The sequence below is a fragment of the Anolis carolinensis genome, unplaced genomic scaffold (assembly GCF_035594765.1).
Source record: "Anolis carolinensis isolate JA03-04 unplaced genomic scaffold, rAnoCar3.1.pri scaffold_11, whole genome shotgun sequence".
Classification (NCBI taxonomy): domain Eukaryota; kingdom Metazoa; phylum Chordata; class Lepidosauria; order Squamata; family Dactyloidae; genus Anolis; species Anolis carolinensis.
In genome coordinates this window covers 19857638-19872100 of record NW_026943822.1, presented here as the reverse complement: position 1 = coordinate 19872100, position 14463 = coordinate 19857638, and the positions used below count along the sequence as shown (strand labels likewise).

At 37.7% G+C, this 14463-nt stretch overlaps 1 protein-coding gene across 10 annotated transcripts in view; it reads right to left on the bottom strand.

Annotated features, from left to right (window-relative positions):
• The window catches only part of neo1 (neogenin 1), a 72247-nt gene that overhangs the window by 6993 nt on the left and 50791 nt on the right, over positions 1–14463 (bottom strand). For 3 of the 10 annotated variants that reach the window (XM_008121009.3, XM_003227708.4, XM_008121010.3), the window contains exons 12-26: positions 14063–14112; positions 13341–13485; positions 12610–12720; positions 11711–11905; positions 11301–11396; positions 10233–10456; positions 8906–9044; positions 7838–7945; positions 6047–6241; positions 5374–5406; positions 4934–5002; positions 4477–4621; positions 3892–4130; positions 2555–2647; positions 1197–1358 (exon numbers count right to left, since the gene is read on the bottom strand). In XM_008121009.3, coding sequence (XP_008119216.2) covers positions 1197–1358; positions 2555–2647; positions 3892–4130; positions 4477–4621; positions 4934–5002; positions 5374–5406; positions 6047–6241; positions 7838–7945; positions 8906–9044; positions 10233–10456; positions 11301–11396; positions 11711–11905; positions 12610–12720; positions 13341–13485; positions 14063–14112 — 2004 coding nt within the window. The remainder of the gene's footprint in view (positions 1–1196; positions 1359–2554; positions 2648–3891; positions 4131–4476; positions 4622–4933; positions 5003–5373; positions 5407–6046; positions 6242–7837; positions 7946–8905; positions 9045–10232; positions 10457–11300; positions 11397–11710; positions 11906–12609; positions 12721–13340; positions 13486–14062; positions 14113–14463) is intronic. The other 7 variants (XM_008121008.3, XM_008121013.3, XM_008121014.3 and 4 more) reach the window with 4 other exon arrangements.

Genomic DNA, 14463 nt, shown 5'->3' with positions numbered 1-14463 from the left:
CACAAGGTATCAGTACTGTAATAATATTCAAACTGTGCTTGATTAAACACCATCTGCAGATTATATGGCGAAGACAGGCAAGCCTTTAACGCGTATGAATCATAAAACATGCTATTAAAGGGGGCATTACTATTATCCTGGCTTTTGCAAAGCGCAAGTAGCACATGATTGACTGGGTTGATTCCCAATATGAAAGGGGACATTATTCATTTTTAAATATATGCCTGGAAATGGGGAGAGTATGCGATTTCCTTGTGATTGTCACTAAAATCATCCCCCGACCTCTAAAGCTCCAGAGCAGTTACTAAAATTACACATGTAACTAGGACTTAAAAACAAACAAAGGTTGCAAAATTGGATTGAATGATGATTAAAGTAAAAAAAAAAAATCGAACACATTGAGAACAGTCATAGCAAGGCTAATGGCTCCGTCTTATGAATGCGTACTTGAAAATACTGTATATACTCATGTCTGCCCTGGAAAGTAGGACTCAGAGCAATGGGTTCAAATGACAGGAAAGGAGATTCCTCCTGAACATTAGGAAGAATTTCCTGACTGTAACAGTTGCTCAACAGTGGAACTCACTGCCTCAGAGTGTAGTGAAAATGGCCCAATTCTGTGATTCTATAAGCCAAGGGTAGGTTTGGAGGCCAAAATTATGAATTTTTATAAGACCTACAGATAAACTGAGGGTCATTCCATTGAGAGTGGAAAGCAACAATTCCACCGTCGGTGGCCAGTATTATTTTCTGTCCCAAGCTTTTAAAAAGGTCAGAAGCAGAGAAAATAGAGGAAATCAGTGCTTCTTTTAGGTTCCTTTGGGCTGAATGAAGCTTTTGCCTTTCACCACTCTAGTCTGAGAAGGGGATGGTTCCTTTTTGGATAAAAGATAAGGTACAGTATCTTGTCTCTCTCCATGCTCACGGGAAGAGGACTCAGAGGTGCACGCTGACCCATGCATAAGTTGACCCAAGTTTTAGACTACAATGTCTAGACTTATACATGAGTATATGGAGTAAGTCCCACAATGGAGCAAAACACATTTCTTAATTCACAATCGCCAACAACCCATCCCTCCCCGGACACAAAACACAGATGTGGGATCTGTCCTGGCCGTTCTAGGCTCCGCAAGGTTTTTGAGACGGCTGCCGTCCAAAGGAGGAGGAGGACTGCGCTCCTGGGTCATTCTTCTCACCTGTGGAATTAGCCCTGTCTGAATGGGACACGGAGGATGTGCCCGCAGGCCATGGGTTTGCTTGGTGATGAAGGTAGCTGCAGGTTGGAGAAGCGAGGCTGCCGGAGTGGAAATGATGGTGGGGGTTATCAAGGGAATGGATGGGATGAGCACTAATCACGGCTGTGGATGGATATAAGACAGAAAGAAAAATAATGCTTAACGCACAGACCAATTGGCACGCATGCTGAAGTGCACCCTGCCCCTTTCACCACACACCATGCACAGTTTATTACACAACAGACGCAGTGCCACCAGGACACTGGTGGACACAACAAGGATATAAAACCTAGGAAGCAAGACCTATCTATAGGCTCTGTCCTCTTCTTTAACACTTAGGAGAAAAAGGACATGTTTTCATGTCATCTCTAAACACTGCGTGGAATTTGAATATGAACTCCAATGTTAGACATTATTGCAGAGCATCAGCTATAACAAACCCCCCCAAAAAAGCCAACAGACTAGCAGATTAAAACACCATGCTGAAAAGAAACTTATGCTACACACAGAGTGGGAAGAAAGCAATGCTATCAGAACTGTGAAATTATGAAATATTTTAACATGATGCTAATTTAGTATGATGAAAATATGATAATATCTTCATGAAAGGGTTACTCAGCATCTCCCCGTTTATATGTTGCAATGAAATACTCCAATATATTAGCAGTGAATCATGAATTAAGCTTTTTCACGACTTTTGAAATAGCTCTTTGTCAGTTGCCCAGTAAGACAGAAATCCAATTTTACAGAAGGTGTGTAATTACAAATACTGCAGATTGACTACAGCATCTCTGACAATAATACAATTAAAAGGAAGCTGTGGCAGGTGGCAGCATTTTCTTGCTGTCACTGTGGGAAAGTGCTATTACCTATCATTTAATTGAACTAGCTCAATGGCATAATTATGAAAAACACAACTACTTGTCCTTTTGAAACTGTTTTTAAATGGACATTTGTCTCATTGATTAGCATGAAATCTACAATATGACAGCAGCAGGAAAGAGCTAATATGTTTTGGGTCTAGTATGTTTGAAGGAACACATTCTTCTTATGAATCTGGCCAGTTCTGAGATCTGTTGGGATCTCAGTATCAACATACTACCTTGGCATGGAAATACTGGCAACCCTCTGAATATTTATAACTTTGGTGGTGTTTGTAGAATTACAAAGTAATCGGGGGGGTTTGGTGATTTTTCCTTGCATTGAATAAATAAATAAATCTCAAAAACAAGCAAGATTTTAAACACATCACACTACTCAAAAGTGGTGCAAAATTTAGAACTATTTGGCTCTGTAGTAAGATCTAAGGCCAAACCTACGTTGAGGTGGTTGAGAATCAAATGGCATCATCATTTTTGGTCTCATTCCCCTCCTTCCTGCAAGTGTGGACATGCTATCTTCTGACTCATGTCCTAGAAAAAGAAAAGAAAGTAGTATTACTATTACTATTATCATTCTGCATTTTATAGGTAATTTTAATCAGCATTTTACCTCTGAATTTTTTTTACATGTGTATATTTTTTATGTATTTTGATAGTGTTCCATCATGTTGTACCTGCCTCGAGCTGTGAGGAGAAGTGGTTAATAAATATATTATTATTATTATTATTATTATTATTATTATTATTATTATTATTATTATTATTATTATGAGGATGATTATTGTTATTATTCTCTGTCCTTCATGAAACCTCTAGTAACAGACAGAAAAATATATGAATCATTTAAAAAATAAATATACATTGGTTATCAAGAATTAAGAACATATATTTAAGAAGAGTGTTGTCTCCCACTTCAGAAACTGTTTTGAAAGCAATGACAGAAGTTGCTGTTTAAGCTTTCCAACACCAAAGAAAGTTTATTTTCAACAAATTTTCAATTGTTATTCAGTAGCTACACTATTTTGTGCATCAATGCCAGAGGATTATATTTTCTTGTGAAGTATATGGTCACGAGATGGCCTTGGTCAGACCACACCTGGAATACTGTGTCCAATTTTGGGCACCACAGTTGAAGGGAGATGTTGACAAGCTGGAAACGTCCAGAGGAGGGCGACTAAAATGATTAAGGGTCTGGAGAACAAGCCCTATGAGGAGCGGCTTAAAGAGCTGGGCATGTTTAGCCTGCAGAAGAGAAGGCTGAGAGGAGACATAATAGCCATGTACAAATACGTGAAGGGAAGTCATAGGGAGGAGGGAGCAAGCTTGTTTTCTGCTGCCCTGCAGACTAGGACACGGAACAACGGCTTCAAACTACAGGAAAGGAGATTCCACCTGAACATCAGGAAGAACTTCCTCACTGTGAGAGCTGTTCGACAGTGGAACTCTTTCCCCGGGGCCGTGGTGGAGGCTCCTTCTTTGGAGGCTTTTAAGCAGAGGCTGGATGGCCATCTGTCGGGGGTGCTTTGAATGCGATTTCCTGCTTCTTAGCAGGGGGTTGGACTGGATGGCCCATGTGGTCTCTTCCAACTCTACTATTCTATGATTCTATGATTCTATATGCAAATTATTATTAATCCAAAGGCAACCACTGCAGCTGTGAACTGGGCAATTATGAAGTAATTACAAAGTTTAAAATCTCAATGAAACCTACTCATCCATAATTTTTTTTTAAAATGAAGAGACAAAAATATGGAATGATTGTCACCAAAACCCACCTCTGTACGAGTTCCGTCTCTGATGGATATTGCTGTCCATGGAATTGTCAACTGGAGTAATATCTTGGGAATTTCGTGGGATCGGGGTGTCGGTCATGACTGGATTGGGATCAGGAGATTTATCAATGGGTTTCAGTTCAAGTCGCTCATGATGGATCCAAAGATCAGGGGGTTTCACATCCTTGGAATTCCCTTTGTATTTGTGAGACCCATTGACAGACTTGCAAGCCGCTCGCTTCCTTTGGAAACACATACAAAAAACCCAAATATTTACATTTTCACAGACAGGTCATAAAGTCATTGTTTCTCTATCGCGATCTCAATATCTCCTATGCAAGCATCTTTACTCTATGCACACTGTCTCTGCCTTATTGAATCTGTTGTATTGCATAAATAGGATCTACCAGCTGACCTTTTACTTTTCTAGCTCTATTTATCAATGACAAAAGGCTTTCTTACTTCTTTTACCAGAAATTGTGTGTCCACAAATATGCAAGGTTCTTTTTTAACCATATCAAATGCAACCAGATATTTGAAGCCGTAATTAAAGTTACACTCCAAAAGAGGAAAATTAAGCAAACTTACTTCTTCTGGTGGGACGTGGTGCGACGGGTACAGAACACGGCCACAATCACCACGACTACAATGGTGATGACTCCCACTGACACTATAATGACCAGAAGCATATTGTACTCCAGAGGAGAAGGGCTTCCATGGGGGCTGTTGCTTCCTTTAAAAGAACAAATAATATTTATTACAAAAGGTGAACTTTTTTTCCATTTAAGGAATGTAAGCAACACTTGCTTGTACTAAAAACAAAGCCATATACATGAAAGCATCATGTACTAATGGGACTTTCCATTGCTTTGAGAAAAAAATGAATAAATAATAATAATAATAATAATAATAATAATAATAATAATAATTCTAAGGGAGAATGCTTCCCACACCTCACTGTAAAAATCCACCAGCTTTTCCAGAAAAACCTTAATACAGGTGTCTCATCACCTCAGTTACCAGTATAAATAAAGACTTCACTTACCACTCATGGGAGGTTTATAGTCTGTTCCCCCATCCGGGAGCCGGCTCCCTTTTCCGGCAGATCCCAAAGCTGAAAAGCAAAATTGTTACTTAGAATTCAATTCCTGCTCGCCTTTCGAAAACTAGTTTCTAAACACGTGGTTCAACGCTTCTTTCAGACAGAAAACAGCCATGGTTCAGACAGACAGAATGCAGGGGTTTCCTAGAACTGTCAATTCAGCTGTATCCAAAGTAGCTATAATTACATTCATGTAGCATCCATGCATCCTGCGCTGCCTATTTAGAAAGATTTCATTTCGAACACTCTATACATAAAACAGATATCAGCTTTCAGATTTTCATATTCTACCAGAACTCGCTGTTTTGCATTTAATGGCTATTAGGAAAACAATGGTACTTGCAAGAAAAGGAATGACACAGAAAGCACGTCCATTTGTTTACCTTGATCATTAGACATTTTATCTGATGTTTCAGCTACCAGGGAAAGCAAATGGGAGGAAATAAACAAGAGAAAGATCACCAAACCTGAAGGAGGGACCCATTTGCATGAAAAAAGGAAACTTTTAATATCAGATAGTAAACAAATAGTATCACTACAGATCTAAACATTGACCTGACAAAACTGTCTTCTAATTTTCAAGTCTTGTTCATATTTACAATAAGAGCTATTCACATGGCATGAGAATATCATGAAGCATTCTACTAATTGAAAGACATCTACTTTGAATTATTTTCTGTCAGACTAAGTACTCTTTAAGATCCCAAGTAAAAAGCAAGTAACTGTGTAATCTTATTCATACATGAGACATCACCCATGACAACATCTAGAGCATTTACATGTTCAAGTTGGTAGCCTAGTATTCTGGTTTACTATTTCAGAATCACGGTCTACCAGGTGGCACAGAAAATTTCTTTTGTTTTCTGTTTTGGTATGCATGATATAACAAATGTTATCTGGGGAAAGTGGAACTAAACTCTCTCTCACACACACACAGTATTTATAAAAATCTAGCAGAATTCTGTTTTCAGAAAAGAACCCTATCTTCTTCACGTTCATCTTCTTTTCTCTAACATCTCAACAGGAAACATATTCACTTATACAAGAGCAACCTACCTTTTGGCGTCCTGAATTGTACTGCCTCCGACATAGGGCCCATGCCCTTGGAGTTGCGGGCCTGAATTTTGAAATAATAGGCTGTGTCGAGGGTCAGCTCTTGAATCTGATGGGTTAGTCTGTTTCCGACAACAGGTTCAATGACCCAGTCGTGTATTTCGGCATTGACATCTGTGCTGTAGTAAATGATATATCCTGTACAAAAAAATAAAATGCAACTAGTGAGCTATAAAGAAAAAAAATTCCACATATTCTAAAGTATTTTAAAGCATTCATTATGATGTATAAGCCAGTATGTGGTACTTGAAATTCCACATAAATGCTTACTGTCATTTCACTTCTCTCACAATGAGGAAGCCCATAGTAACTATTAATTCATTCTAGTGTGTACTAATAACAAATGTAAAATCAGAAGTTGAGCAAACTAGGAGATGGCACTGTGAATGATTTCAATTTGAAGTTTTTACTACAGAATATGATTCCACCAGAGGGCAGCCCTTTCACATAGTTCTCCACTAAATACAAAGCCAGTATTATTCCATTACTGAACCATTTCATTCCAAAGGAGCCAGTGAACACAGAAACTGATCCAGCTTTGTGAATGGAAACTATGAGCTTGTTCAGGGTGATCATGAGATAGTACAAGGTTGGACATCCTTTATTCAGAATTTCAAAATACTCCGAAATACAAATTTGGTGGCTGAGATAGTGACACCTTTGCTTTCTGGTAGTTCAGTTTGCATAACTCTACTTTGCGTTATTACTAATAATATTGTATACAATTGTATAAAATTACACTCAAGCTATGTGTATAAGACATATATGAAGTATGGATGAATTTCACATTTAGGCCAAGGTCCCATCTCTAAAAGGTAAAGGTTTCCCCTGACATTAAGTCCAGTCGTGTTCGACTCTGGGGGTTGCTGCTCATCTCCATTTCTAAGCCGAAGAGCCGGCATTGTCCGTAGATACCTCCAAGGTCATGTGGCCGGCATGACTGCATTGAGAGCCATTACCTTCCCTATTGATCTATTCACACTTGCATGTTTTCGAACTGCTAGGTTGGCAGGAGCTGGGGCTAACAGCGGGCGCTCATTCTGCTCCCGGAATTTGAACCTGGGACCTTTTGGTCCACAAGTTCAGCAGCTCAGCGCTTTAACACACTGTGCCACCAGGATCCCATCTCTAAGATATCTTGTAATGACATATATGGCAGAGATGGGAACGGTGTGCCCTATATAGCCTTTCATCACTTAAAAGTGTCCAAATGGAAAATGATGCTTACAAAAGTTTATGGAAGGCATGATTGCCTATTGTAGGACTATTTTGTCTGCTGCAGCATTTAAAGTGCTTCCCTCCAAATGCAGAAGCAACCCCCCCCCCCCCCAAAAAAAAAGACCCAGCAGGAAAGTCTTCCCTCTGTTCTTTACAAAGCTGGCTTCTGTTTGCCATAAACTCTGTGTTAATATATGGGTATTACCTGAATACTACTTAAAATTCAGAGAAGCTAAATGCGATTCTAAGGATTTAGAACATCAAAAGATCCCACAAATATTTGATGCTTCTACTTACCATGTAATGGTTACGTTAAGTAAAGATCTAAGCCACTTGCCAGGTCAAGCTTCAATTATTTCAAAGGGGAAATGCCAATAAGGGAACACATTACGCTCTTGAAACAAAAGATAACAAAGCACGGGAGAATCCTCCAAGGTATTTAACCACCCTGTTCTTTCTATATACTTAATATAAATAGCATAATAAGTATCCTGAGGTATTGAGATGAAATTTCACCTGTAATTTTGCCATTGGCTTCGGATGGCGGCTGCCAGTTAACTATGATTGTTCGAGGCTTCCCTTCTTTGCTCACCACTGTCACATCTTTCGGAGGAGAAGTTGGAACTAAGGAAGAATATTTACATTACACACAGCCAGTGATATCATTCTGAAATGTGTTCTGTAACAGTTATATTCAAAGCTAAGCCTACCAACTACCAGCAATAACAATAGAAATAGTAAACTCAATAATAAGGATTTCAGGACTCATTTTCTAATGGCAGAGACATTCTATCTTCCACAGCGACAAGGATATATAGCTTCTTCAAGGTTCAGAGCACTGGGCTATAAAGTGTTCCTTATTTAGCCAAAGAAATCCATAATGGTACAATAAAGGCAAGAAATGATAACTTCAATTTCATTTCCACAAAAGAACCAAAAGGCAGAACCAACAATGAATTTGTATGATTTCAAATCATTCACTCGTTTGTGGAACCAACAACAACAAAATAGGCAACATCTTCACAAGAATGCTCTCTAGAGGTTAGAATGTCTTCATCTACATATTTTAAACATTTATATTTATTCACTACTATAAGAAAACAAGAGTTTCAAATTAGCATTAAAAATCAAGCTTCTCAACAACTGAAAAATAAGGGGCAAAGATCATGGATTCAAAAGAGCACATGCGTAAATATATGTTTGAAACATTCCTCAAACTGCCTGGTTTCTCTACTTCAGAAAATCGTATTAAAATCAAAGGAGTTTGTATTTATGATTGCTTCAAGGACCAGATCAGAGCTTGTCTGATCTTACTTATTCAATAATTAAAGGTTTTCCTCCTTCTCAATTAATAATTAACCATCAAGTTATTCTTTACAAGTTATTATTAAGATATAATTTGAGTTTAAGAAATATTGTTTTTAAAAAATCTATTCTGTAACAAATCTGTTTATACTCTCACACTCAGAAAGATGTCAAAAGATTATTATCATCACCCCAGTATTCAGATAATTTGTTGGCAAAGATACAACATCCGATAAAAACGTGTCATGTTTTAAAAAGAAAATAATAAGACAGCAATACCTAGTTCAAAGGTAGTTCCATGTGCTGTCATACTCCAAGTACTTGATCTTCGGCCCTTCGTCACCATCACAGAAAATTCATACAAGGTATTTGGTTTCAAGCCAGTCACTAAGAAGCTTAAGGTGGTGGTATTTGCAATCTAAAAGAAATCAAAGGGACATGAATGGAGACTGTCTGGATAAATTGGCAATAGTTTAAAACCACTCTTTCCAAACTTCAGCCCTCCAGACATTTAGGATTAGGCTTCCCAGCATTCCTGATCACTGGCCAAGCAGACTGGGGCTGATGGTAGCTGAGATCCAAAGCACCTGGAGGGGCTCAGAATCGGGAAGGCTGGCCTATAGTATTAGCATGTTTGGAATCTCCTACTGTTAAGCCAATGAAAACATACTTTCTAATCCTATACTGCGGTAATGCGCTAACACCACAGAAATAAACGATCAAAGGTATTCAGTGGCTTTCAATGTGCTTTGGCAAAGAGTTTTAGCCTGCAGCCTTTTATTTAGATCAGGGTTGCCAAACACTGAGTGTCTTTAGAAAGAGGCTGAGGGTGGTTCAGCTGAAGATCCTGCACAGCTCAAAGAGTTGGACTCTATGGCCCATTGGGCTACTTGCAACACTATGGTTCTTTATTATTTAAGGGATGGCAAACTCATTTTCACCAAAGGCCAGATGAGCCTTATGGTTACATTCAAAGGGCTGCTGAATGAATGGACAGAGAATATGTGGAAACAGAGGGACAGATGTTAATGAACAACCACTCTCATCACTTGATTATCTGCCATGCAGACTGGGGATAATGGGAACTGAAACCCAGCAGCACTTGTGGCTCTGAGGATGGGGAAAGATGAAATGACATTTTAGCATCAGACATCACATCCAAAAGCCTTGTATCCAAATTCAAACCCTACTCTCCTGACTATACATCAAATTTGCCAAATTGACAGTCTTTTCATCTGCTTTATGTCGTCTTTTAAACTGGTTTTTTACTGTTACTGTATTGCATTTGTATTGATGTCTAATTTTATTGTGTTTTTACTTATTCGAAAATGCTATTTTATTTGTTTTATTTTGTTTTATTGTCTTCAGGCTTTGCCCTGTGTTAGCCGCCCCAAGTCCCTTCAGGGAGATGAAGGCAGGATAGAAAAATAAAGTTATTATTATTATTATTATTATTATTATTATTAACAAACTGTAGCCTTCCAGATGTTACTGTATCACAACGCCCATGTCTAATGTTGTGGAATACAGGAGTTGTAGTACAGCATTTGGAGGGCCACATAAAAGGACACGGCGGGTCAATTACACATGTGAGTCAGATGCTCACCTTGTACTTTGTGTTTGCCGGAATGTTGGTTTTCCAACGGACTGTATAGTAACGGGCATCGGAGACCTTCTGGTTCTTTGGCAGAGAGTTGTCTGCCCAGGTGAGTCGAATGGTATCATGGCTCAGGATAGAGGCCTGAACTCCCACTGGAGGCATCATGGGGGAGGGATCTGGCACTGGAGTGTACGGAGCATTAACAACAAATAAATCAACCTCAGAAGTGTCTAGGGGATTGATGGGCAAAAAAGTCGGGTATTACAATAAAAAAGAAAAGAAGGTGGCATTAAATGTGAATAGAAACAAAAGGGTGAAATGCAGGGTCATACAATGAAATGAAGGTGAGAAATGGAGAAAAAGAGAGAAAAGCCAGAGTTAATAGGCAACACAAGACCAGCACAAAAAAGTATTCAATTATTATTTTTGATTCCTTCTTAAAACACATGCAATAAACAAAGCTTAATATTTAGCAGATTGTCACAAAAGTAAGAAGATAATTTCTCATTAGACATCTGAAATATTTTTGAGATTTTCAGCATTAGCTGGATTAACGTATTAATTCATCTCATCTCCAAAATGATGCTGGAAAACAAGGGTAAATTAGCACACAACAGGGATAGTTAATCTTTCACATATTTAGTATGTGTTCAGATTTACATTCATTTAAGACAGGATCACCTACAAAGCAAAAGGCAAGCTGAGCAACAAAATGCCTACAAGAAACCGGCTTCCAATGAATCCACATGGTAGAAAACAACATTAGCAACAATAAGGTAATAGTACAACAGACAGATGTTGTGAACTATCTCTGCTTAAAAGCCTGAGACAAATCAGCAGTTTGTAACTAAACAACCTTATCTGAATACTCATTTAATATAACCTTGTGCTTATACTGTTAGAAATAACATTGATATTTCCAGGAAGTCTATTAACAACATGCCTACTATATGTTTACATTATCAGTTCTGATCTAAAAGACACACACATGTATACTGATGTTTCCCCAACTGAAAACACTATAAATAGTATGATTTTAAAGATGTCTGTCTCAACATTTAAAACATATTTTACCTGTATATGCCCTGGTCACTGCACTTTCATAGAGTGGGATTCCTTCGCCAACATTGTTGTAAGCTTTCAGAGTTATGACATAATGGGAACTGGGATCTAAAGAAAAAGAATGGTTGATTTTGTCATTAAACGTTTATTCTAAAAATTCCTAGATAGTAGATCTATTTAGGATGTCACAATGTTCTCAAGGTCAACAAGGGTGGCACCCACTTTTGAATCAAATTATTTATTATTATTATTATTATTATTATTATTATTATTATTATTATTATTATTATTATTATTTATGTTCCACTTTATCTCCCCCGAAAGAGACTCAAAGCCTAACACTTAAAAGTTGATACTGTTTCTATACGGTATTTAGAAAAGTATCCATGTCTGGCCATAACTATGACTGTTTTGTTCCTTACCCAAGTTCTCAATGGTGTAATATCGCTGCTTGTAGTCCACCTTGATGGTCTGGGCATGAGGGCTACCTACACCATACCCAATCGCATACCCTCTGACCACAATATTCTGGTTTTCTGGTGGAGTCCAGCTCACAACAATACTTGTTACGAGTGGCCGGACATGGAGGGAACTTGGAACCTCTGGAACTATTGATTCTATTAGAAGGAGAGATATAAGAAGTTAATTAAATAATCTGATTTAAGAAATATGACATTTGTAGCATGTTACTGTTATGTTCTTGCATTTTTGTATCAGTTCTATTATTTAGATATGCTCACAGAGAAAACTTCTTACTAGTGCTAGCAAAAGCTGCCCTGAATGTTGACATTTCAGTCTTTTCAAGGCAAACTTGAGTGTTTAGAAAGGTGGGAAGAATCCTCTGTGAACCACCTCTAGTAAGCTGCTGTTTAAACACTAATAGATCACATTCAATAACAATACTGTAGTGACTGTGCATTATGATGATGTAAAGCAACCACATAGATTCAGCTGAAGATGTTAGTGATGAAAATAAAACCCTTAAGATTGTCTTGCTGTAACAGCTCCCTGGCTGTTACATTATTCTCCAGTGATATATGTAGGCTGACTTTCACTCTGATCCTGCTGTCTCACTGAAAGCACTATGAATTGCAACTTATGCTCAAGTATCTACTTGGCATTCATTCTCACCTACATTCTGCTGCAATTAAATAAGTGGAAGCAGGTTGCTGTGTCTCTTCCTCAATTACAAGAAAGCCTCCTGATTCAAATATGCCTAACACAACTTTTTATCTTTTGACAAAAGGATGCTAAGAAAATGAATATATTTTCTCTATGTCTCTGGGTCCTCAATGCACATATATTTATGGAATTCCCATACCATCAAGGTCACTTTCAAAAGTTTCCGCTGATATCCAATCAGTAGATGTTCCTGTGCCATTGACTGTTAAAGCAGCGACACGAAAACTATACTCCGTACCTCGCTCCAGACCTGAAATAAAGAGATTTTTAAAATATCACTCTCACCAAAGACTAGGGAGTTACTGTTTCCAATTAAAACACAAATAATTCTACTTCTGCAGTTAATCATTTGTGAGGAGAAAAACTCTAATATTTTATATATAAATGCTTTTTTCTAGGATGTAATTTGGATGAAAGACTGGTACAACTCATAGTTCATAATGTTCTTATCCAAGTAAAGTATAATCTTCTCAAGGTTAAGAGGACATTCCTAGCAGTTTAGGTTTTGCACTCAGAATGAAAATCCTTTTCCAGATATAATGTCCATTTCCATACTGGCAAAACTTTCAAGAATTGTATGTCATTGGTTCCCCTTTCCTCCCTCTCTCTTTCTTTGTTTCTAGTTTAGTGTTACTTTTTAGATTTTAATATATAAAGATACTTACTTAGCCAGATCTCATATTTTTACCCTGCCTCTGATAAATGATAGATATTACAGTTGGGCTGAAGAGATTACACTTCAATGCACCTTACCAGCAGCTCTCTTTTTCATCTGTATTGTAGAGCATGCATATTAAATACTAATTACTAATAAGGAAAGAACCTCTAATTAGACTATACTGCCTTCAGACAGAAAACCAACCCGCTCACCTTCAATTAGCTGGGAAAGTTGTGTCCCCACAATGCTCTCCGTCACATCACTTTTGCGAGTCACTTTTCGATAGCGGATTTTATATCCCGTAATTTGCCCGTTGTGCGTTCCTGCAGGCGGGGGCTGCCAATGCATCAGAATGCTCTGTGGGAAGTTAAATTACATTATAAATCATGTTCTTCCTATTAAACCATGCTAATTCCCATGCTTCATCAATCTCCATTATGCAGGCTCAAGAAATAATTTATACGGAATCTAAAATATTGTGGGTAAACTTGCCCGGCATTTCAGGCATTACAATGATATATACAGAGGAAGCTCTGCCATTTAGACAGCAGAGAACAGTATATTAATTTTTATACAAGCACAGTAAACCATGGACAGTGGCAAGTGCTATTACAAGAGAAATCTAAATGTTATTCCACATCCATACAAAATAATTCTTGCATGACATTCCGAAGCATTAGCACTTCCAATTTCAAATGATCTTGTGGCAAATAAAAGTTTAGGCAATTACACAGGCTAGAAAACAAGGCACCAGTCAAGGTCTCCTCCAGTCTGAAACATAACAAATTCTATCCAAAATTAGCAAAAAAGTAGCAAGCAAAACTTCAGTTAATATACACAGAACAACAAAAACAAATGTTATTCTTTTGTTGACAGAATTTAGTTACTTCTAACATTCATGTATGTCTACAGTTATAAATTTGTAGCATCTTACCTTAGAGTTTTGCACTTCCAGAGTTAAATTCTGGGGTGCAGCACTAGGAACTAGGAACATAAAAAAGAAGTCATTCAAAAGTTAGGCTTAGAAAAATAATAAAGAGGAAGCATTACTAACATCATTTATGGTACTTCATGTTAACTGTTCATATCTGTGTACTAAGAGATCATTCTTAATAATAGACTTTATTTTATCAATTCATCCATATTTGTACTGAATGTGCTGCATTAACATTTGCCAGGAATAAAAGAACAAAGTCCGATCACATGTCTGCACTGAGGTGTAAACCTGTTGAATATTTAGATGAGAAATTGTTTGGTGGTCCTATTTAAACCCCTTTCTAATAAGTAACTTTAGGAAGGATGCCCATTTAAAAACACACAAACAAAATAGGAGAA